The following is a 24958-nucleotide window of genomic DNA, read 5'->3' as shown; positions in this document are numbered from 1 at the left end:
CCATTGCCCGATGAAATGGAAGTCTTGGAAGGTCATGCCTGACGAGATTAGGATGGAGGTGCGCGGACAGTTGCTGGTATGTATCCTACCTTTTAATTGTTTTTCCTTCAAACTTTATATATTTATATTACTTAATGTATGTAATTAATTTATTGCAGACGAACTACAATTTAGAGGACCTCGACAACAAGTCATTGGCGTATGTCAACAGACTCTTTGCTGAGAGGTAGAAGTAGTGAAAGAGCGACTTGCACCACTATTTTCAGGCATTTGATGATTCGCAAGTTGCTCTTTAGTAGGGTTGCCTGAAGGAAATTGAGGGGGGGGGGGGGGGGGGGGGGATTGTTGGGTGTGGCTCTGCGGTCTTTTTTAGGCGCCCGATATATTAAGTTCAAAATTATTACATGTTTCTTACTAATGTTTATTTAATTTTTTATATTTCATTTTAATTTCAACTAATATGTTTATTTTTTGCATAACAGAATAAGGCCAAAGTAAATAAGGGCAAAAGGAACATGAAGACTCTTCTCCACCATTCAGGTTCCAGGCCCTTCTCATATAGGATGGACGCACGACGGCGGGTAATAATAAAATTATTTATATTCAATTTTTAATATGTCATTAATATTAATTTGTTTTTTTCGTACTAACATTTTTTTTCTCTTGTTCAATTCAGGGGGAGGTCCAAATTCCAGGAGATCGACGTCTTTGGCGACGTTTATGTTCGGCCTGGGAATGAGTTGGCCGAGTCTCTTCATGTAAGTATTCTTTAATTTTAATTATTATCTTACACATTCAAGTTTCAGGGTTATTATATGAATGTTTTAATTAATATTTTATATTATGTTAAATAGACGACTATGGTGGAGAGGAGCCAGTTGGTCTTCAAGTGTCCGCCTCCCAAACTTCCTCACGATACTCCACTCGAGTGTGTGGATCCTCCACAGGATGAGGGGTTTCAGATCCTGAGGAAGACCTTGGATCAGACTCTCAGGAGGAGGCCGGGGACATATTGTCAAGGGTTGGGGAATGCCCGGAGGGGGGAACCTAGACCCCGTTCATTGTCGCAGTCAAACGAGATGACTGCTTTGACAGCGACGGTGGCTGAGCTTAAGGGTCAGGTCTCTATGCTTCTAGAGTCCCTTGCTCAGTCCGGTATTTCAATCCCGCATTTTGGTCCCTCGTCGACCTCCGAGCCTCTCCAACCCGATCATGGCCACCAGACTATTGCCCATGTCGACAATGTCCAGACCTCCGAGCTGCATTTGCTAGACAACCAAGTCGATTTTGGAACATTATTTGATTAGTTTTTTACTTTCTTAATTACATTTTAAAAATTTCTCTTGTACCATACATGTATGTTATTTTATATATATAAAAAAATTTCTCTTCATTACATTTTTATTTTTTGCAAAAACAAAAAAAAAAAACCAAATTTATTTTTTTACAACGTAAAATTAAATAAAATATATTTTATTTTTGCGCAACGAAACTCTTTTGGTCTCGCCAATTCACTTTTTACAAAATGAAAAAATAAACGTAAAACTAAATTTAAAAAATATATATTTTATTTTTGTGCGACGAAATTTTTCGTCTCGCGAAAAATAAATGTGCGACTAAGACAATTTCATCGCGCAAATGTTTGAGACACGAATTGCGCGACGAATATAATCCGTTGCTCTAGGTACTCGCAACGAATTAGTTGTCGTTGCGCAAAGGTTTGAGAGACGAACATTTGTTTCGTCCCTAAACATTTTGTGCAATGAAGGTTAACCGTCGCTCAGTTTTTCGCAACCAATGAAAAAACTTGGTCGCCCAAAATCTTTCTTTACGATTTTTGCGCGACGAAGTTTCTGTCGCGCTGAAATTTGTGCGACTAAAATGCACTTTGCGTGACGAAATTCTATTCGTCGCGCAAATTGTAAAATGTAGTAGTGGGAGCTCAATTGCAAACAGAACATTTGGGAAAGAGTTGCTCACACCTTGTGTCAATGATGTATCATCATTTGCAAGCAGTGAACTGAATGCCTTGCCGTGGGACGAAAAGTGGTGGGGTGGGAGCAATTCATCGAAGAAAACATTAATGATGTAACCAGAACCTGCAGCTCTGGGTCAATTATACTGCTTCTAATTCAGCCTTACAAATTGGCTGCACCGGGCATACTGCGAATTGGTAAGGCTGGTTCCTAATGAATGCTTGAACTTTTGTGTTTGGATCTAATTTTCTAAGCAAAAAACAACTGCCAAGACTCTATCCATTTCCATTGAAATAGTGTAGTCCATTTCTGCTCTGAATATCCTTTTTGAAGCAAGCACACACTGTCATTAATCTATTGCCAGATGAAAATGGGTTCCTAGATGCCAAGTGTTGGGATGCATGACAAAATAGAACCTCCTAAAGGACCTGGGAAATGCTCCACTGACAAAAGGGACACTTGGGTTAACAGCAGACACCAACGTACCATCAGAGACAACCTCGATCGTATGTTGTCTCACGTACTTCCCTTTGATTCCATTCAATGGAAAACCCTAAATTCACTACAAATACTTTACCACAACACGTTATTAACAACGTGCATAAATTATGCATTGTGGAATTAGACTTTCCACAACGTGTGGAGTATGTGTGTTGTGTTATATCTCTTTCAACAAAACGCATTTAGTGCACGTTGTTGAAATGAAATTTCGATGATGTTTTAACAACGCATCCAAACGTGTTGTTATATTTGGAGTTCAACAACGCACAGCGCATGTTATGAAAACTATATCACTTTAATGAAGTACTAGCCTCTCTGCACGCGCTTCCGCGCATGCGAGAGGTTTTTTTTAAAAAATTTAAATTTATTTTAGAATTAAAAAAGATAATGGATATTTGTGTTCCATAAAAATAGGACCCATTATATGAATTTTTTTTTAATTTCAATTTTTTTAATATGAAAAATTGTGAATTTACCATATTATCCTCATTTAATTAATAATTTCAATTCTTAATGTTTGCATTAACCAAGGGCATTTTCTGGTATTTTGAATGTTTCACCATTCTCTGCCTTTTGCTTTATATATATATAGATAATGTTCGTGGAAAAAAAAAAAAAACTATCTGAATTTCCCTCACTCTCCCTCCCTCTTTGGCTAAAAATTTCAGTCTCTCTCTCAAACTCTTTTTAAATTTCGGGTTCCGCTCTTTCTTTTTTGTTTCTCACTAATTTTCTAATTTCACCCCTCTTCTCAAACCCTCTACACGTCCTCTGTCTGGACCCTAGGGGTGGGCGCGGTCCGGTTCGGTCCGATTCTCACCTCAAATCAGAATCGAAACCGGTATTATTTAACCGGTCCGGTTCGGTCCGGTTTGGGCAAAAAAAATTTTAAAAATCGGGCGGTTCGGTTCTAACCGGTTCCAGTTTTGAACCGGATTATTAATTTTTAATTTTTAATTTTTTTTTATTAAAAATTTGTAATAAATAACTTATTTTTTTAGCTTTAAAATGAACAAATAATCCAATTCATACATTTAGAAATTTTTTGAAGTTGAACTTGGAAAATTAGTGATTATAAAAGTTAAAATATGGCATTAGATTTTAAAATTTTGTAAAAATATAAATATAAAATATATGACCGGTCCGGTTCGGTCCGGTCCGGTGCGGAGAGATGTAAAACCGGAACCGGAACCAGTTGGAACCGGTTCGGTCCGGTTCCGGTCCGGTTTGTTGACTTTTTTGGTCAACCGGTTTTTTTTCCGGTTTTTTTTTTACCGGTTCGGTTCGTTGTTCCGGTTTTCCGGTCTCGATGCCCACCCCTACTGGACCCCTCCTAATCTCTGAGCCCAAACCCTCACTTGCTCTCTCTCATCAAGAATCCCTCTACCTCTTCATTCTCAGCCTTCACGCCTTAACCCTCTCTCTCTTTCTCTCTCAATCCCTTTTATATTCTCAAGATTTTAGACTAAACTTTATCCAAAATTGGGGAAGAATCTGAACCATCTATCTCTTCGTTCTCAACATCTGACAGCCTCCATTTCATATGAATTTCCTTCCTTTCTCCTCAATTTATGTTTGTCATACTGAGAAATAATAAAACCCCCAAATCCCAAACCCCAAACTGCTGCCTTCCATCCATATTGGTCTCAGTTCTCTGGAAAAGTAAAAGGTATGCTTTGACTGTTGTTCTTGGTATTTTGATGGGTCAGAGGGTTGGGAATGGTTCTGGGTTTGGTTTTGTTGGAGGTAATAATTTGGTGGTGGACCTAAACCCGAGTCCGTACGCAATCAGACCTCCAGATCCGAGGTTTGAAGTTGGGGCTATGTATGAGACCTCGAAAGAGGTCTCTTCAATGCCAAAGGTTCAACCTTTGTCTTCTGGTGGCCAAGTGGTGGGGAGAAGTGCATCTTCCTTGGGCTTCCGCAATGAGGATAAGGTAGAACACGTAAAAAGTTTATTCTTACATATAAAAAAAGCAAAAATCTGAGTTCGATATGAATACATATTTGCTTTTGTATCGGTAGTTCGAATATATCTATATATATATATATATATTTTTTTTTTGGAACTTTAATTACTAATTAATATATATTGTTATGCTGAATTGATCATGTAATTTGATTGGTATTGGGTTTATAGGGTGTAGAGGTTTGGGCAGTGCACAGAAAGGAGAGCTCAGCTGGTGGTGGTATTTTCATGGAATATGGTATTATCATATTGATTTGACACTCAAGCTTTCATTTTAGAAGCAAAACAAGGTGTCTATTTGGGTGTTTTTGCTGTGGTAATCTATAATGCATGTGAGGAAAACAACCCAAGATACAGCTTTTTGGTTGTCCTTTTTTTGTTAGTTAAACTGACATACATATCATCTCCAAATTAATTAAGTCCCATACAAGCTTAGAATCCATGTTTAAAACTAGCTCTGTCTGTCTCGAAAGTTTGTTTCACTTGTTGTTTGCTTTAATTCATCCAAGTTGCCCTTATTAATTTCTCATGGGATCTATGTTTCTTTTATTAATTCCTTTCATTACTTTTAGATTCTCATTTAAGTCTTGAGTTCATGTTCTTTTATTGTAAAGAAATTGTGCACACCTGCTCTCTGGATGAAACAGAGCTTCACAATTGCTTACAAGAACAGGAGTCTGTTGGTCTTCTGGACAGAGGGCCTATCTGTCAACATACTCATGTACCCCTTTTTATTTCGTGCTCTAGCTACTTGTATAAATGTCACAAAGAAGAGAAATATTCAATACTAAATAGGGTAAGTAATCTTTCTCTGGATTGGTGAAATAAATATATATGTGTTTGTGTGTATAATATTGGTGAATTTTGTCTACTTGATTTTATTAATGTATCAGAACTGATGCATGTAGATAGTTGCATGAGTAGTTTATTCATTACAATGATGTTTGTGGGTTCCTAAAGCATTAAAATTTTAAAAAAATTCCAGAGGTAATCCATTTCTATAGACTTGTATGTCAATATATTTTTTTTCTGCCACTCAATTTCAGTTGAGAGTGTTCCATCTGGAGAGGCCAGGCTTAGGATTGAAGGAAATTGCACAAGAATACAATCTGAACTGGGATTCTTCTAACACTGAAGTTGGCAGTAGCATATTGAATTTGGAATTCTTCTAACAATCAGGCACTTCACATCCAATTCATTGGCTCATCAGCTTTAGCCCAACTTATCAAGTTTCTAGATCATGTTCGACAAGGGTTTTGAAATATAATTATAGACATAGTACAGTTTCCCTCTACTTCCATGTGGATAAGTGTAACTCTGACAATGAATCTATCAATCTTTGTAATACGTGTGGAGTTATTTTTGAATGAAAGTTCTTTATTATGTGTTATTTATTATTAGGAAAGAAGAAAATAGTTTTACTTATCATGAAGCTTCATTTTACAGATTAACAATATTGTTATAAGGTGAACTTGAAAATAATAATAAAACATTGATATTTAGTATGACAACGTGCAAAGGCTGTTGTTAAAAATGTAACAACAACGTGCATACGAACATTGTCAATGATGTGTTCAACAACATGCGGAACACGTTGTTGTACACTTCTTTCACAACATGCACGCGTTGCATTTAATGGTGTTAACAACAAGCATTGGTATCAATGACGACATGCAAAGCGTTTGTCGAAAGTTCTGGACCTTTTAACGACATCGGTTTCAACAATGTGCGCCGCGTGTTGTTAATACCCTTCAACAACGCACAATGCACGTTGTTAAATGACTTTTTTCTTGTAGTTTGGTTTTTGGGATTGTTTTTTGGATGATATTTGGACTATTTGTTTTGTTTATCAAACATTGTTGTTTATATTTAAATACTCTATTGGTCATTACATAGTTGATGATGAATTCATCAACTTGTTTTGCTTTTATGAATCCTTTATTTCTTTTGGAAATCTGAAATTTATTATAAATTCTAATTGTAATTTGTTTATTAATTATGTTTGTGACTTCATTATTAATTATGCTTGTAATTTGTTTATCATTTTATTTAGACAGTATCAGTATATATATATAACCCCCCCAGATAAACACAAGTACTTAACACAAACCAAACGAGGCCAAGAATAATCATTCCAAACAAACTAGTCATTTCCAAAAGCTCTCAAAAAACCCACTCATTCCAAGTTGTAGGATATCCAATTTGAGCGCTCTTGAGGAGACATTTTCAAAAATGCATCCTTTTTTGTGTTAGTATTCAACAAAGAAGGCGCTTTATAACGAGCACGTTCATCCAAATTTGGGGTCTCCTTAATGGCATCCCACATATAATTCTATTGCTCTCTCTCTCTTTCTCCCTTTTTGCCAATAAGTTATGGACTCCCCGGAAGTCGGTAGTAATTGAATCAATGCTAAGGCTAATTCTTCCCATAGCTTGCTGGGTGGTCTCATTTGAGATAGCATTCCCTTCCAAATCTGTTCTAGTTCTTTTCCTCTAGCTTGAGCTTTCTGAGGGACCTTCACAATTAGTGGCCTGAAACGGTAAGGATGAAGAAGAATGTCCGAGTGGTGGATCTTGGTGTGGTGGTTTATTATGATTTGGTATAAAAGCTTTACTTTCATCATCAAAGACAAAGTCCTCTATTCCAACATGTCTATCATCCGCCCTAAAAGTTCTTGCATCAGTATCATCACCCAATCCTAATGAGTTTCTTCCAATAGCAGTTGCATTCCCAATTACAATTTGCATATCCTCACAGTCCTCGCTAGTTTTTGTTTGAATATTTGTGTCTTTTGGGTGGGACTATAACAAAAATAATAAAATAATTATTATTTAACAAAATTATGTATTCAAGTTACCAAACAAAATCATTTAAAGAAAATTTAATAACCTAACCTTGAAGTAGTCTTTCCAAACTTCTTCAGGAGCTGTGAATGGTTGGATCCCACCCAAACCCAGAGCTGTGACGGAGAAGCTGTGAATATTTTTGGTATTCTCTTTTAAAGTACTTCAACCGACTCTGGTATTGAGAATAGGTTTTGTGACACCTAAGTTTTTCATTAATCTTGAGGAGTATTTTGGTTTCTACAGTTGCCTTGCTTAGCATTCCATTAGCATCACGCCATCCACGACTTGCAGCATCAACCATGAGTTGCAACAACATTCTACTATCTTCCACACTCTAAGCATTATAATCTTGTTTGCTCTTCCCTTTTCCATTTGTTTGTTGTGTATTTTCAGACTCCATTTGAGTGGTGCAGCTATAAATTTTATCATGTCAATCACAAATACAACATAAAAAATATACAAAACCCATAAAACACTACAGAAAAATGTACATCAGAAACCATAGATCCTAACAGACACGACACATCTTATGTTGAATACAAACATGAATGATGTAGAACAAATGGCTGAATGGACTGAAGAAGAATTGGAGTGAAGAATGGAAAAATGACGCAGTGGGAATTTACAAATTTGGCGTCTGAACTCCGATTGGGGTGTATGATACCTTTCTGAAAAGGAAAGAATGCCACGAGTCAAACACACTGCTTTGCTATGAAATATGTTGGATTTTGGGCTTTTGAGATCGTTTAGGCTTCCAAAACAACATTTAAAAGTTGTAGTTAATTTTTGGCTTTTCGTTTTTTTTACAATTTATCTATATTTGTCTCAATTTTTTTGTTTGATTATAGAAAGGTTGTCAATTATTTCAATTTTCAATCTAGTGATTCAATGAACAATTCTTATACAGTCGTATATTTCAGAAGAAAAACAAGTAGTAACGAGCATAAACCCTAGTAACAAGCATAAACCCTAACCCCAAACTATAACCTAATAACCAGAAAAACACAATGAAGAAAAATCATGGAAAAAGAAAACCCAACGAGGTATTGATCAAAGAAAAAACAGAGAGCATACCTTCACAGATGGAGGAAGGAAATCGTTCATCTTCTGTTGCAGAGAGAAAAGCTAGCGCAAGAGAAAAACGTCTGATGAAAATACTAGGGGGGAGGTTGGATTTATTATGGTCTTTTTTATTTATAGTTCTCCCCTTAAAACCTACGAAAATTTATCACTTAATAAAATCCTTCCAAGTCGGAATTGAATACACCCAGACTTGTAATACCTCTTTTAAAGTTTGTATAAATCCAAATTGAATACATCATTTTTAAAATCTTTTTAAACGCTTTATAATCCTAATTGAATACACCCCCTAAACTTTAGGGTTTTTAACTCAATTGATCCTCAAACTTACACATGATTTGCATTTTGGTTTCTCAACTAAATTATTCATTCAAATGGTCCACAACCTCTTTATTATTCGACGAATTTGGTCTCACCGTTACACTACTTTATGTAAATTTTTGTCATGTGAACGGCATGTAAGGGATACAAGAAGGGTATATACGGTTTTTTTTATAGCTCAAAAGGCTTTGACATCAAACCCCATCCCTTAGCCACATCCACGCCCATCGCATCCTCCCCCACTCAGATCCCAACCCCCCAGACTCAATAGACCCCAGACTTGAACCCAACACCAACTTCACCTCGATTTAGTTTTTTTACTTAGATTTCCTCAAGCACATATCAGATACCAAACTACTCAATATTCATTTATTTTCCATCCTTCTCTTCAATCTCCTTATCAACAAGACATAAGCCTTTTGTAATCTGTATTTTTCGATTAAATAAACCTAGAGAACATCCCTCATTCTATATGTAATAATCGTGATTTTAATAAACATGATAATACTCAGTTAAAAAGATTTGCATTTTATCTCTTACATACACATGTAAGAGATAAAGATTATGTAAGAGATAAATGCTAATCCTTTTTTCTTTTTCTTTTTCTTTTTTTTTTTTTTTTGGCCACAGATAAAGATTATCTCTTACATAGCATTTGATCCCCGACTAATAAGTTGTATAAATCCCACTTCGCCTCCCATAAGAAAAGCAAACCCTACTTGTTCACCCTTACTCACTCTCCAAGTTATTAGTTTCTAAAACCTGAAACTTATACTTTCACGTCCACGCCCTTTGTTATATACTTTCTTCTATCAACAAGATATCAAACCAGGAAACCCTAAGAAATAAGCAACTTCTTGATTCCAATATGGCTGAGGATGGTTATGCTTATGATCGTGTGCCTCCAGGCTACCACTTTTGCCCCTCGGAACAAGAACTCCTTCTCTACTACCTTCGCCCTAAGGTAAACGCTGAGGAGGTACCCGGGGAAAACCACGTCGTTTTTGACTTCAATCTATACAGTGACCAACCTCGGAAGATATGGGATCACTTCCAAACAACAAGACAAAACGATTTGAAGATGAGCAACGACCTCTACCTCTTCACTGAGCTTCAGACAAAGACCACAAATGGCTCGCGTGTATCCCGAACTGTTGGGAGCGGCACCTGGAAAGGCGAAGATGGGGGCAAAAAAATATGTGCTCCGGGAACTGACCATGTTATAGGAATCAAAAAGAGGTTTCGCTATGAGAATAAGGGGTCTGCAGAGCATGGCAAGTGGCTCATGAATGAATTCGAACTTGGTCAATCCCTGATACACAACAGACAAGTAAGTATATGTTGTTTCTTTTATTCTTATTCTATCTTTGTGTTCATGCCAAGAATTATGTTATATTTTCTTTGGATTTATTTCACTGCTTCGTTTTTGTTATGTTATTCTTTGGAGAAAAATTTCATGCATTTACAATCATGAAGATTTGAACGTTCAGGGATTTAAATCTCATCGTTTATGGAATATAAAAGTCATTATATTCATCTGGTTTGATATGTTTGCAGAACATCCAACATGTATCTATATTTGTTCTCTCTTTTTTTCAGTATTGATTAATTTCTGGATTTGATATATTATTGAACCAAAATGTTTATCCAATTCGCAGGCAAAGAAATATGTTCTATGTCTACTCAGGAAAAAGGAGGAACCCGAAAAGAAAAGAAAAGAACCAGAGGAGGAGGACAGAAGACAAGTATTGTGCCTCCAGACACAAGAGAAAAGACAACGCATGCTACCATGCATTGATAATCTGCCACCACCACATCCACAACCACAACCACTAGAAAATTATGCATTCGTTGCTGAACTGCCAGTGACACAAAGCCTCAAGCCATGGATCGATAACAGTCCACCATTAGCAGCTCAAGTGCAAGACGAAAATTTGGGACAAGAATTGCTCACATCCTGTGTCGATTTTGTACCGTCATTTGCAAGCGAAGAACTGAGTATCTTAGAATGGGACGAAAGATTGTGGGAGCCATTCGTCCTACAAAGCGTTGATGATGTACCAGAACCAGTAGCTGTGGGTACCACCATGCAAGGGGCTGAAAATGAGGTCATATATACTGCTTCTACGTCAGCCTTACCGATTGACTGCACCGGGCATACTGCGACCCAAGCTGATAATCCACAAAGCAATGTGTTTGGAGGATTGGGTGGACTTGATGATAGTTTCAACTGTACTCCCTGGATCAATTCTGTTGAGGGAGAGCCAGCATCTGGGATCAACACGACTGAAGAAGACAATTTGAGGCAATCCTGACTGATGAATAATCACATTGCACCAACTCCAAATAGACTATGTTTTGATTCTGTTTTAAAGTTGTAACAAAATCTTTTGCAGGGGGCTTGGTCCCCCGTGCTGTTTCTTGTATTTCTTTATGATTCTTATTAATAAAAATATGATCAAGGGGACGGGCGGGGGGTTCCCAGAATGTGTTGGTCCCCTCTTTGAGGGTGGTGGATGTTTGTGCATCCGATGACCGATACTGAGGAGCTAATCTCGCCTAATCCCTTGTTCTATTAAAAAAATATATATATTGCAGGGGCTGTGTACAAATTATGGTCCTTTAATTTGCTGGTTGTTTCGCCAATTACGTGCAACTTGAAATTCCTTGTTGATGTGTTACATATACAATTGTTTCTAGACATAGTAATGAGGGCATTTAATGACCCAAATTGGTTTTGTTTTTGTTTCTTCTTTTCTTTCACCAAGAAAAATGGAAATTTATATTCATCAATAAAAATGATGACGTGCCAATGAGGGTGTAAACCATCCCAGCCACAAGAAACTTACAGGATTTATAAGCAAAATCAGCTACCACATATCCGCACCTTGATTATATTTAAGGCACCATCTGGGCCAAATGATGAATATATAACATGTCCTCTTCTTTCTTCTGCCCCCCTTAGGCCAAAAATCCCTTTACCCCGACTGTCAGAAGTGGCAGAGGACGATTTTGCACCGTCAATGTCAAATTACTATTCTTGGCTCCAGAACAAAGACTGGGGAACTTGCTGTCATGTTTGCTTCCAAAAAGTCTTGCTATGGTTTCATGGCCTTCAGGATTTGGATCATTTACAGTTGCGACTCATCGCCTAGCAATTTAAGTGTGATCAATGTGTTGAAAAAATAAACACGCTATAGACACCTTCTAGGCGTTACACGGGATACCATATTGGGAAAAGGAACAGAGGCATTTAAAAAGGGGAAATGGGACACATGGGCGGCAAAGCCATTCCGAGACTTCGCAATACATTGCACCCTAGAAAGTGATGCTATTGGAGCCTTGTCCTGCCATGGCATGTCGTGGCTTGCCTTGCCTTGCCATATTCAAGGCAAGCGAGGCTATTTGAGGCTTGACGAGCAAGGCTATGTGAGGCTTGGTGTACCATGGCATGGCATGCTTTGCCATATTCAAAGGAAGCGATGCTATGAGGCTTGACAAGTAAGGCTATGTGAGGCATGACTTGCCATATTCACGGCAACCGAGGCTATTTCAGCCTTATCCTGCCATGGTATGTCCTACCTTGGCTTGCTATGGCTAGGCATGCCTTGTCATATTCAAGGCAAGCAAGTGAGGCTATTTGAGGCTTGCCAAGCGAGGCTATTTGAGGCTTGCTAAGCGAAGCTATGTGCGACATGTCATATTCAAGGCAATCAAGCGAGGCCATTTGAGCTTTGTCGAGCTGGGCTATGTGCCCATGACTTGCCCAAGACATAGTTTAAATAATCGAGATGATTTGCACATTGTTTGTGTGAAACCCCCTCCCCTTGTAATTTAGATATCGCTTGTAATTTATTTTTATTTTTTGGAAAAAAATCACTTTTGGTCCCCGTGTTTTCAATTTGGTCCTTTGTGGGAACAAATATTTTTGCAACCAATCATGAGGCACCACGTGGACAGTAAAAATATTCCTTAGGTTAATAATTATGCTCCATTTAATTGGCCAATTATTTAGACCAAAAATAGGGATATCTCCACAAATTAGAGATTTGATTCTCATCAAAATCCCTAATTGATACAATCTCTCCATTTAAGGGAAAAAATTATTCCCTTCCATATAGGAATTATTCTTTGACAAACCCTACAAAGCAATAGCACTAAAAATACATTGTCCACTTTGGGCCCTCCTCTCTACTCGTTTGGTACACAGTCTTGGCTTGGACTGGCTTGGACTAAATTTAGTACCATGTTTGTTTCATTTAATTCTAGTCTTAGATGGGATTGCTAATACCGGGCCCACCAAAAATACCTCATTAGGAGGGGACTACTAAGCCCATGTAGAAAGGGGGGATTAACTAGTCCTATATTCACCAATGTATAAGATGCATATATTATATTGTACAGTCCTGATCTCTTAGACTACAGGGGTCCAAGAAATTTGTGGTCACTCACCGTTGGATGTAAATTTAACGGTTCACTCACTCTTGCACTCCTTTTAGAAAACTTTTTTGAACCATTGGATTAATATTCAACGGTGGATGACCACAATCTCTTAGACTCCTGTGGTCCAAGAGATCGGGACTGTTATATTGTAATACTAATAACATATATTATTATTATTATTATTATTATTATTATTATTATTATTATTATTATTATTATTATTATTATTATTATTATTATTATTACATACACATATATACATATAATATATATATATAAATATATATAGATATATATTATTATTATAATATACTCATATACACATACATATTAATATAATAATAATAGCATACATGTATACATGTATATATGTAATATATATTATATTATATATTAATGTACATATATACACATATATACATATATATATATATAAACACATATATACATATATAATATATAAATACATATAGATATATACACGTATATTATTATTATAATATACCCATATACACATACATATTAATATTATAATAATAGCATACATGTATATATGTAATATATATATATATTATACCCATGTATGTATTATAATATACATATACACATGTATATACACATATACATTGTATATTTATACTATATGTATATATATATTATAATATACATATATACAAGTATATACATGTATATTATTATTATAACATACCCATATATATTATCTATTAAAATATACATATATAGATACACCTATATACACATATATTATATACATGTATATACGTATATATATGTATATTATAATATATAATATATACATATGTATTTTATAATATATATATAATGAATATGTATATATACATACATATATAATGTACAGTCCAAGCATACACCAAACGCAGGATAAGTGTTATCCAACTTAGACCAAGCCAAGTCAAGCCAAACTTGTCCCTAAGCATAGTCCATGCCAAGACAGTCCTGTGTACCAAACGAGCCCTTATGGTTTTGTTTCTGGGAACTCACGAGCAACTTCCCAGTGGGTTACCCATCCTGGAAATTGCTCTAGCCCAAACTCGCTTAACTTCGGAGTTCCTATGACTCCGAAGCCAGGGAGCTCCCAAAAGACCTCATGCTAAATAGAGGTGGGCATGTGCATATAAGGCACATCACCCCATCTTCATTGGTCAATGTGGGATGTTACAATCCACCCCTTTAGGGGCCTGAAGTCCTTGTCGGCACACTTGCACCACATGACAGAGTGGCTTTGATACCAAATAGTCACATCCCGGGATCCGCTTTACCGTAGCACGATATTGTACACTTTGGGCCCCTATCTCTGCCTTCACGGTTTTGTTTCTAGGAACTCACGAGCAACTTCCCAATGGGTCACTAACTTCGGAATTCCCATGACTCCGAAGCTAGTGATCTCCCAAAAGGCCTCGTGCTAGATGGAGGTGGACATGTACATATAAGGCACATCACCCCATCTCCTTTGGTCAATGTGGGATGTTACACTTTCTGCTACCGAGGCCACGACCTAAAATCCCAACACCGTGGCTGTTGTCAAGGCCTTGGGCGCGACTACTACTCCTCATCTTTGCCACATGGCCGAGAGCACTCTTCAAGCACATGCCACCGTGCCTATTCATGGTTCTGAGCCTAGCATCACCGTGCAGCCGCACGGACTAACTGCCGGGTCTAGCAGCCACCACCCTTTCAGCTTCACAGCTAGATCCGAGGTCTACCATCATGGCTCTGCTGCGACACATGGTGGAACCTCCCATCATGAAATTGCCATGGACTACGGCCCAATCTTGGAACAAGTACATCTATTCCATCCATTTCCATTGTGCTTAACATTCTCTCATGCGTACACCTCCAACGAAACTAGCCCGCGTGCAATTGGGCTCCACACAATTCTCTCATCTAGATCAAAGCAGTTAAGCAGACCTCAGCCTTAAAGTCGACTAGCTGGCTCAAAAAGTAGACGACCAAAACAATTTGGTTGGATTGTTCCTCAAACATACCAATTTGGTTAAACACCTTGGCCCTGGATCCTATGGCGAAGAGAGAAGGATGGACGGACGCATTGGCAGGCAAGTTGAGAGGTCCCAAGCAGGTTGAGTAAGAACCAGCAGGCAGAATAGGTACCAGCAAGCAAGAAGGAGGACATGAGCATGTTGCCCAGCATGCTAGCATGTCATAAGCATCTGTAAGCTCCAGTCAAAGTAGTCGAGCTTCCGTACTGTAACGACCCGGTCCTAAATAAATTGATAAATATTATTTTATTCAGATAAAAGACCATTTTTGCCCATAGAATATTTTATTAGGTTTAAAGTTGACTTTTTGACCAGGCAAGAATTTGGGAATTTCGACTATACCGTTGCGAAGAGAACTGCGAGATGAGTCCGTAGACACATTGTGGGCTCGAATCGAAGTTGTAACGAAAAAGATATGATCAAAATACCCTTAGTGGCACAACCGTAAATATTGCAGAAAGGGTTCATAAAATCAGATTTCTCTCTCTCTCTCTCTCTCTCTCTCTCTCTCCGATACCGTCCCTCTCTCTCTTCGATTCACGGCCTTCCGACCACAGCCGGATGTGAGACCGATCACATTCGAACCGGCTCGACGTCCCTGTCACGTCGCACCCAGAATCCCTACCGGAAACCCCGAATTTCGGTCAGGTTTTCGACTGGTTTGAACCGGGTTTTTCCCATCATTGCGCCGCCGCCTCCGCCACTCAATCCAGTGAAATAGGTATGGTTCCTCACCTATTTTCCGAGCTCTAGCTGCCTGTTAGATAGGATTGGATTGATTTTTCGTCTAGGATATTGATTTTGAAACCTAGGTTTTGGCTGGATTTCAAAGTGAAATTCCGGCAAGTTGTCGTCCAAATTGGACCTCCTCATAGCTGAATAAAATTCTCCACTCGTCGAGTAGGACCTATAGCCGAGAGGGTAGCCTATGATTTTGAGATTTTCCGGCGATCGGTAATCGCTTTGGACATCCACACGCTACTGGCTCGGGTGGTGGCGAGTGGGCACTGAAAAAAAGGGGCATTGTGTCCCGATGCGATCCCCTTGTTGTCTCGAGCGCGTTGTGCTCGAATTTTAATTTGGATACCTTTTGAGTCTCGAATGAATATCGCATATTGTGCGTTATCTGGGTTCGATAGGTTTGAACCGTTGGATAGTCTTAAATTTAAAATATGATAAGCTAGACATCCTTAGGATCGTGTAGGATTCGACAGATCGTAAGACGGAGTCTCGGATACTCCGTAAATGCCAACCCTAAGGCTAGGTTCATAGTAACCGTCCGATCGTGCGATCGTGAGCTATCCGACCGTCCGATCTGGACCAAACTTGCAGGATGTGTATCCTAAACCCTGTGGAAACCATAAGGACTTTCAGATAGTAAAACGGAGGTCGTGGGCTCTGTGGGCCGGTTTGACTAAGTTTGGGTACTTTAACCTTTGGTTGACTGTGAGTCTTTCGAGGTAGTTTTACCTTCCTAGGATGGTTATAATGACCTAGTGACAGGTCTTGAGCGTTGTTGAGTTATGTTGATTATGTGGAATTAGGATATTAATTTATTATTTTAAATTGGGGGATTATGGGATGCTATATTGTGATTGAGGTTTATGCAATATTGAAAATTAATATATGTATATATATATATAAAGATGTTTAATTTCACTATGTAAGTACCATCCTATGATTATTAGGTCTCACGTGGCGTAAGATTTTTTGGCGTTGAGACAGACTCCATGCATGGCGTTGGATGTTTCGGCGTATGGGGAGATTTTATGATTGTTAGATCACACGTGGCGTAGGATTTTCCGGCATGCTAACAGACCCCATACGTGGAGTTGGATGTTTTGGCGTATAGGGAGATTATGTGATTGTTAGGTCCCACGTGACGTAGGATTATCCGGTGTGAGGACAGACCCTATACGTGGCGTTAGATTTTTCGACGTATGGGGAGATATTGTGATGGTTAGGTCTCACACGTGTCGTGGGATTCTTCCGCCGTGTGAGACAGGCCCCATACGTGGAGTTGGATTTTCCGGCGTATGGGGAGATTATGTGATTAACAAGGAGATGAATAAAGGTATTGTAAGTGGTTGGAATCGGGACTTCGTGGAAAGAACTACGTGTGGCTTGATCCCTTAGTAAGAGTACGTAGGCAGCCTAGGGTAGTGCCTAGGTGCAGCCGCAGACTAAATGTTATTTGTGTTGTTCTATTGAGATTGGTTCTAAGCTCGTCGTTGGTCCTGAAATTTGGGTGAGAGCGAGATGTGATTGGGTTAGGAGGTTAAAACCTCATATTTTGGATATTTGGGAAGTTATTTTATATTGATTATAATGCGCATTCATAAATTGTCTGAATTCATTAATGGCATTGTTTAGAGTTTGTTAGTGGTTTTGCCTGTTGGGATATTAAATTGTAAATTTTGTGTAGGTTGAAATTTGGGGAATGTTTAATTTACAGGGGAGACACTACCGAAATTTCGGTACAAAGTCTCGTGCCTTTATTCCTTTTTGGAAAAAAAGATATAGTTTTAGAAGTGGACCCGATATCTAGGTGATGTTAGGAATTCCATAGGATTCGTCTCGGGTACCGAAGAATTCGGGGCGGGTCTTGTCACGTACGATATTAGGTCCAAGGACCAACGTACACGAAAGGTTGGGTCTATGGACCGATGTTCATGCCTGCCTGGGCCCGCAAGGTAGTATTGATGCAAGGTTAGGCCTTCAAGGAGGTCAACCTTAAGATCCTTCTCTAGAAGTACACGAAGAAAGACGCTCTTCGCCCAGCTCTGTTAGAGCTAGTACACGGCCATAAGCCACGAGGATTCATTCGCAAGCTCAGTCCACTAGTACGCCACACAAGTAGAACAACTGAGGAGATTAACCCTTGAGAGTCAACGAGGAAGTCAATCAGCAATGCCTACATCAGAGGAGATATCGATGTGAACCACAATCATTGCGAGTGCATTGCGAGTAGGGGACGTCGAGTAGCTTGTGAATTACCGACTCTGAGATCTCAAGGTCGAAGAAGACATGGAGGATACTCTGCATAATGAGGTAGATCAAGTAAACTCCTCTCCATTCACCAATGAGATCGAGTGCGCAGCTCCTCCAAAACGATTCTCAACACTGTCCTTCACACCATTCAAACAGGATTCCGATCCCGAAAGCCATCTGAAGCATTTCAAAAGTGTCATGATTCTCTACGAGTTCGAGGATGCGCTGATGTGCAAGGTGTTTGCAATGACCTCGCGTGGAGCAACCCAAGATTGGTTCCATACTATACTTTCCGAGTCGATCAGAAGCTTTCGAGAGCTAGTGCTAGTCTTTACTAAAGAGTACACCTCCTATAGGACAATCAAGAAAAACCCTAACCATCTGTTCAACATGAACAATAAGCATGATGAGTCTCTCTGAGACTAAAACGAGCCCAAGCTAGTGGTTGGGGTTGCTGACGTCAGTGATGACGTTAGCAACGAAATATTTGATAAAAAAAATAGAAAAAAAAAACCAAAATTTTCAGAATTTTTTAAAAATAAATACCTAGCCATATTCTTCACTTCCCACATCAAAACTCTATACAAATTTCTCTCATCATATCTCATTGAATAATGGTATCCTCGAGTTGCCGTGGCAATGGGTGGAAACACACCAAGCCTTTTGCAAGGGCTGTTATTATTCATGTGAACAATGACCGCCCTACCCTTTTTTATTTTGCTTTTCTATCTATTGTCATGGCAAGTAAAGGAAAATACTATTCACATGAGATATAAGGAGAGGAATTTATATGGAATTTTGGTGTGAGAAGTAAAGAATATAACTAGATATTTATAAATAAAAGAATTCTGAATTTTGCCTTCACTGCTGGAGTTTGTTTTTGAGGGCTGGGGGCCTTCTGCCCGCTCTAGCCTGCACAAGTGGAAGTGCTTTTAGGGGTTTCCGTGTAATAAATGAAAATTGCAGGGTGTTGTTGAAATTACATCGAACCAAAATACTCCCAGTGAAATTGACACCTCCACTTCAACCCCAAGTCCCTTTCATCCTCGTATAAAAACCGAGCTTTTTAGTCGAGCCTCCCTCCTTGCCTCCTTGCGAACCGAAATACTCAGTCTTTCACTCGCATAGTCTCTCAGTCTCTCGTCTGCTTGACGCCATGGTAAGCATATCGATTCTAATCCCACCCTTCTCTTTTTTCTTGTAAATTTTAACCGATTTTTCCCTGTATAAAAGCTTCAGACTTTAGTTTATGTGATGCTCGGTTTGATGCCGAGAAAATATACGAAACCAGTATTTGTTACAATTTCCTCATGTGTCTATGGAAGATTCTAGTTTTGTTTTCCTTGAAATGTCCATACCTATATGTATGTTCTATATTTAATTCATCAAAACAAAAAAAAAGCAAAAAAAAAAAAAAAAAAAAAGTGCTGCCTGTTCTGTTTCACACCTTATTTGCAGTGGAAATCGTAATATTGGGATCAATCTGGAAATAAAGCATCAAATTTTTTTGGGATGAAAAATTTCCTTTTGCCTGGTTTTGTGTTATATGATAGTGGGACTTAGATTCCATTGTTCATTTTGTATATATGTGTCTTTAATAGAGTGGCCATTGACCGGTTGTTTGAGACGAACATGTTTCTTTTCATTTAGTTCTATCCTATAGAAGAAAATAAATTGGTTCTCATGTCAGCCATATAGCTAAACATTCTTTGATTTATATTTTTGTGTTGACAGAAAATCTGAGTTAAATAGATCTAAGAATCCTAACCTTTCCTGTTTTATACTTTGGGTACGGGTTCTCGCAGTCGTCCAGGAGGAAGCAAAGGGAACCAAAGGAAGAAAATGTGACCCTTGGACCTGCTTTACGGGACGGAGAACATGCATTTGGTGTGGCTCACATTTTTGCATCATTTAATGATACTTTCATTGTAAGTATCAGTATTTTTATCTGTGTTTAAAACTACAGATCCATCCTCTATTGTCTTTCAGTTGGACTGAATAATTTCTCTCTTTAATGGCTGCAGCATGTGACTGATTTGTCTGGAAGAGAAACCCTCGTTCGCATTACTGGTATGTTTAATATCATTTCTGATTGCTGTAGTTAAATAAGATTCCATAGTTTCTAATCGTACTATTCTTTCTTGAGTATATCTGCTTGGCCTGTTCGTAATACATTTTAGTTCTTTTGTATTTGTTGTCTTCTTTAAGTCTAGATACTCATCTGAATATCAAATGTGGTGTGTTTGTAGAACCAGTAACATCCAATTCAAAATGCATATGGTTGTGACTGGACCTTGTCTAATGGGGCATACTCAGCACCAGTTATACTGGTGAAACTGTTTCTTGGATACTTAAATGTCAATGTCACTCTAAAGACACTTTGGTTTCCATAGTCTTGTCTGCCAAAATTAGTCTTGAGAAATTCTGAAGCATAAGATTGGCTTGCAGTGTACTCTGTCTAAAGGTGGTTCTAGTTGGTATTTTATCCTAGTCCAAATGGTCTTGGACAATAGAGTATACTAGGAATGCAATTCACTCTGCTGGTTCCAGTTTGATGTGTATATTTGACATGGCTGTTTTTGTCATTTTCTTTTAAGTTTTAATTTATATAAATCTTCTTACTTTGTCTGGGGATCTACATTTTTCCTTTGATTAATTGGCGTTGGATGTGGACCTCAGTAGCTGTATCTGAAGTCCAGATTCTAACAAAAAAGCTAAAATGTAGGTGGTATGAAGGTAAAGGCTGATAGAGACGAGTCTTCACCATATGCGGCCATGCTTGCAGCACAGGATGTGTCTCAGAGATGCAAGGTCTTCCTCATATCCCAGTAAATACGTTAATGATTAAAAACTGAAAACTATTGCCTGGCTAATTAGGTTGTGGTTGATTACAATGTTTGTTCTGTATGATGAATTTTACTTGCAATGCTGAACAGGAACTAGGAATTACTGCTCTTCATATTAAGCTCCGTGCCACTGGCGGCAACAAAACCAAGACACCTGGTCCTGGTGCTCAGTCTGCACTACGGGCTCTTGCTCGTTCAGGAATGAGAATTGGCCGCATTGGTAAGCCCATTTTTTTTGTTTTTTTGTTTTTAAAGTTTCAGATCACTATGCTTTAAACAATATCAAAGGAATGCAATTTCTGAAGTTGTCATCATTCCTATCCTCGTCACACTTCTACACTGGGTGACTTGGTGGAAATTTTTGTAGTCAAATACAGTAATTTATCAATGGAACCTACAATGAGATCATTTTTAAAGCCTTTTTTTTTTTTTTTGGCTGGTGGTCTTGAATCGTACACTCTTTCTGTTTCCCAGAGGATGTGACTCCAATCCCAACTGACAGCACCCGAAGAAAGGGTGGTAGAAGAGGTAGAAGATTGTAAGCTGGCTTGGAGATATTTCACTTCCGATCTTTCCGTCTTCAATTTTGGAAGTTTGATGTAGTTCTTATAGGTGTGTTGATGTAGTTCTTAGAGGTGTTAGCTTTGAAGAACTGGAACATTTTGTAGTATTTGGAATTGGCCTTGCTGACTATGCTTTACATTAAGATTTTTTTTTGAGGGAATGATTTACATTAATTATGAAGGTATTCTTTCTAGTTTGTTTTATAGTGTAGTTATGGTTGATGTCCAATTTGATGTATTTATCCTAACAATTTTAAATAAATTGAGGATTTTAGTAAGTAGAAAAGAGTGTAATAATGAAGTTGACAATAAATAAAGACACATTGTAATACAGGTTTATGAAAACCCCTTCCAACATTACAAGGGCAATTATTCAAAGCAAATTAGTAAGTAAAACAAAAGCGCAAGAACGAAATAAAAATGCTAGAACAAATGCGTTCACCATTCTCATGACTTGGCAGCAAGACCAGCCTTGAGCTTTTGAATGGTGGCGACATCAGTCTTAAAAGAAATAGCCAAGACATTGTTGTCGATCCCGGTGGTAAACAGAGTGTTGGGGAGTGATACAGTTCCTGCATTTGCACTTCCAAAAGCAGAAATTGCTAGTGCTGGGTTTTGTGCATCAGCATTGTACTGGAAGTGCACAAGTCCCTTGGGGAACACAAACAGATCACCTGATTGAAGAGTCTGTGTAAAGAGGTTGTTTTTTGTGTCAATGAAACCCACTTCAAGGGTACCATCAACAAGGAAAAGGAGCTCAGCGGAACGAGGATGAGTGTGTGGTGGGTTAGTAGTGCCAGATGGGAATTCGAGAATGGCATAGGAAACACTCTGTCCATCAAGAGCAGGGAACTCAGCCAAGGTTGCCTTCAATACCTTGAAGGTTGTGGGAGGGCCGCCTCCAACAAGAACACGAAAGCCGGTGTATGTGAAGAAGTTTGCATGTACTGTTCCATTTGCAGGCAGTAGGAAATCAGAAATAATGTCCGGGTCTCCGGCCATTGCCATTTGAACAATGGCAAATGAAGCAAACAGTAGTGAGAAGAATTTGAGGCTGGAAGTTCTTGAGGCCATGGTTGGAAAAACTTGATTAATCTGTGAAGTATGCTATGATATTGCACTATGGCTATAATGCTTGAGATGTTCGGGGGGTCTTTAAGGGCACTATTTATGGACAAGGTAAATGGATTTTTTGTATTCTTGCTGCAGGCCTATCTGATGTAAATGCAGATGAAGATTACAATGTTTCTTGTTGTAGTTGTTCTACTGTTGTTTGTTTGTCATTTCCTGGAAAATGTCATACCAAAAAAACATAAGAACATTTGCTCATATACATCGCCACAAAATACTAAAACCAAATTTTAAGCTGGAATTTGATAACCACTTCTCGATCAAGTTATTTCTAAGAGATTTTACCTTAACATTAAAAACTAAAGAGCCAGACAAAAGTCTTGAGGACAAACAAGTTAAGACCTTCGCCGAAACTTCTGAATTAAACATTTTATATAGCTAATTAGAAATATAGAATGGAGTAAAACAACACAACATAATCTGTCTTTGTAATATTTAAGTTCCATGACTATTAATTGCTGATTGGCAAGACATCGTTAAGCTCCCTTGTTTCTCCCAACATGTTTCAAGTTTAAACCATTAATGAGCAAGAATTCCATCTCTGGTGTGGGATACTCTCAAAAATAGAGACGTATGCAGCCTTCGGCTTGTTCATCCTGGGACCTTTATCAATTTGATTTTTCATGAGACCGAGGAGCTGTAGGCATCATTGCATTACCATGCACAGGTATAAACCAAAAAAAAAGTAGCACCATAATCACAAGTTGATCACCATATGAAAGGTTATGAGAATGCAGCTTCCAAATGATATCAAGCCAATTTTGAGTCAACCAGAGATGGGATTTGATGCATTGCCAATGTATAAACTATTTGAAAAGTCAAAGCAAAATCAACTCAAGCCTTGCTAATTAACTTCACCATAGTGTCCTAGAAAGTTTCTTATAGATTGCATTATCCAAGTTTTATGTGCCAAAATCCAAATGACTATTTATAATCCAGTGTTAACATTCCAAAAGAAAGTGAGGTTTTTCTTCTCAAAATAAACCACCATTAGTGGAAGTGTGATTACATGGTTGACAATAAATGAATTGTGACAAAACAATATAAATATAATACACCTACATGACATACCCTTTCAACACAGTAAGGGTAATTATTAAAACGGAGTTGAAAAACAAAATGAATGATAATAGAACAAAAGAACGAAGCATTAAGCTGCTGGACTGGCTATCAAATCTATCCTCATGGCTTGGGAGCAAGACCAGCCTTGAGCTTTTGGATGGTGGCTACATCAGTCTTGAAGGATATGGCCAAGACATTGTCGTCAATACCGGTGGTGAACAAGGTGCTGGGAATGGATACAAGTCCAGCATTTGCACTTCCAAAGGCAGAAATTGCTAGAGCTGGCTTTTGTGAATCAGCATTGTACTGAAAGTGCACAAGTCCCTTGGGAAACACAAACAGATCACCCACCTGAAGCGTCTGCGTAAAGAGGTTGTTTTTGGTGTCAACAAAGCCCACTTGAAGGGAACCCTGAATAAGGAAAAGCAGCTCAGCCGAGCGCGGATGAGTGTGTGGGGGGTTGGTAGTGCCAGAAGGGAATTGAAGGACAGCGTAGGAAACACTCTGCCCATTAAGAGCAGGGAACTCTGCCAAGCTTGCCTTCAATACCTTGAAGGCTGTGGGAGGAGCACCTCCAACAAGAACACGAAAGCCGGTGTATGTGAAGAAGTTTCCATCTACTGTTCCATTTGGCGGAACTACGAAGTCAGTAAGAATGTCCGGATCTCCTGCCATTGCCATTTGAACAATGGCAAATGAAGAAATTAGTAGTGAGAAGAACTTTAGGGTGGAAGTTCTTGAGGCCATGGTTTGAGAACAAGAAGTAGTTTGTAGGAATGTGATATTGGTATTTGCTAGGATGCTTGGTAGTTGGATGAGATGTTTGGCTTCTACAAGGGCGCTATTTATAGGGTGGGGATTGTCAAATCTAAAGGAAAGACATTGATGTTGGAATATATTATTGGTGCAGGCCTCTATCTGATGTTTAACTGGAAATGAAAACTACAATTACTTTCTTGTTGGGGTCGCAGTTTTCCAACTTTTGCTTATATATTTAACAGCCGTTTTACAGCCGTTTTACAAAGGGGACGCGTGCGCATAGCGGGACCAGATTGCCCTCAAAATACAAAAGCGTGTGCACCTCACTTGACTTTTTTAACGGCAATTTGAATGAAATAGCCTCAAATTTAACGGTAGGTGCTGTGAGAATGTGAAGGTAAAGAGCCCCACATTGGAAAGTTAGAAAACC

At 38.5% G+C, this 24958-nt stretch overlaps 4 protein-coding genes across 6 annotated transcripts; 2 read left to right on the top strand and 2 right to left on the bottom strand.

Moving 5' to 3' along the window:
• On the top strand, positions 3886-5837 carry LOC109949513. 3 transcript variants are annotated; one of them, XR_002271976.1, is made up of 3 exons: positions 3886-4146; positions 4618-5242; positions 5493-5837. XR_002271976.1 is itself a non-coding variant. In XM_020565298.1 (3 exons), the coding sequence occupies exons 1-3, from the start codon at positions 4049-4051 to the stop codon at positions 5573-5575; spliced, it is 516 nt and encodes a 171-aa protein (XP_020420887.1). In that variant the 5' UTR covers positions 3886-4048; the 3' UTR covers positions 5576-5837. The 3 variants fall into 3 exon arrangements, 1 of the variants encoding a protein (XP_020420887.1); XR_002271975.1 differs by having other exon boundaries at positions 3886-4414; XM_020565298.1 differs by having other exon boundaries at positions 3886-4414; positions 4618-4684.
• Positions 19197-21854, top strand: LOC18773526 (40S ribosomal protein S14). The gene is made up of 6 exons (XM_007206716.2): positions 19197-19326; positions 19973-20095; positions 20192-20237; positions 20893-20978; positions 21104-21233; positions 21488-21854. The coding sequence occupies exons 1-6, from the start codon at positions 19324-19326 to the stop codon at positions 21553-21555; spliced, it is 456 nt and encodes a 151-aa protein (XP_007206778.2). The 5' UTR covers positions 19197-19323; the 3' UTR covers positions 21556-21854.
• Positions 22024-22650, bottom strand: LOC18773409 (putative germin-like protein 9-2). Its single transcript, XM_007206549.1, has one exon. It carries the CDS (start codon positions 22648-22650, stop codon positions 22024-22026), a length of 627 nt encoding a protein of 208 aa, XP_007206611.1.
• On the bottom strand, positions 23890-24516 carry LOC18774548 (putative germin-like protein 9-2). The gene has a single exon (XM_007206432.1). The coding sequence runs from the start codon at positions 24514-24516 to the stop codon at positions 23890-23892; it is 627 nt and encodes a 208-aa protein (XP_007206494.1).

Source organism: Prunus persica, chromosome G6 (genome assembly GCF_000346465.2).
Source record: "Prunus persica cultivar Lovell chromosome G6, Prunus_persica_NCBIv2, whole genome shotgun sequence".
NCBI classification, from domain to species: Eukaryota; Viridiplantae; Streptophyta; class Magnoliopsida; order Rosales; family Rosaceae; genus Prunus; species Prunus persica.
Note: the sequence above shows the minus strand (reverse complement) of the source record. Positions and strands in the feature narration are given on the sequence as shown.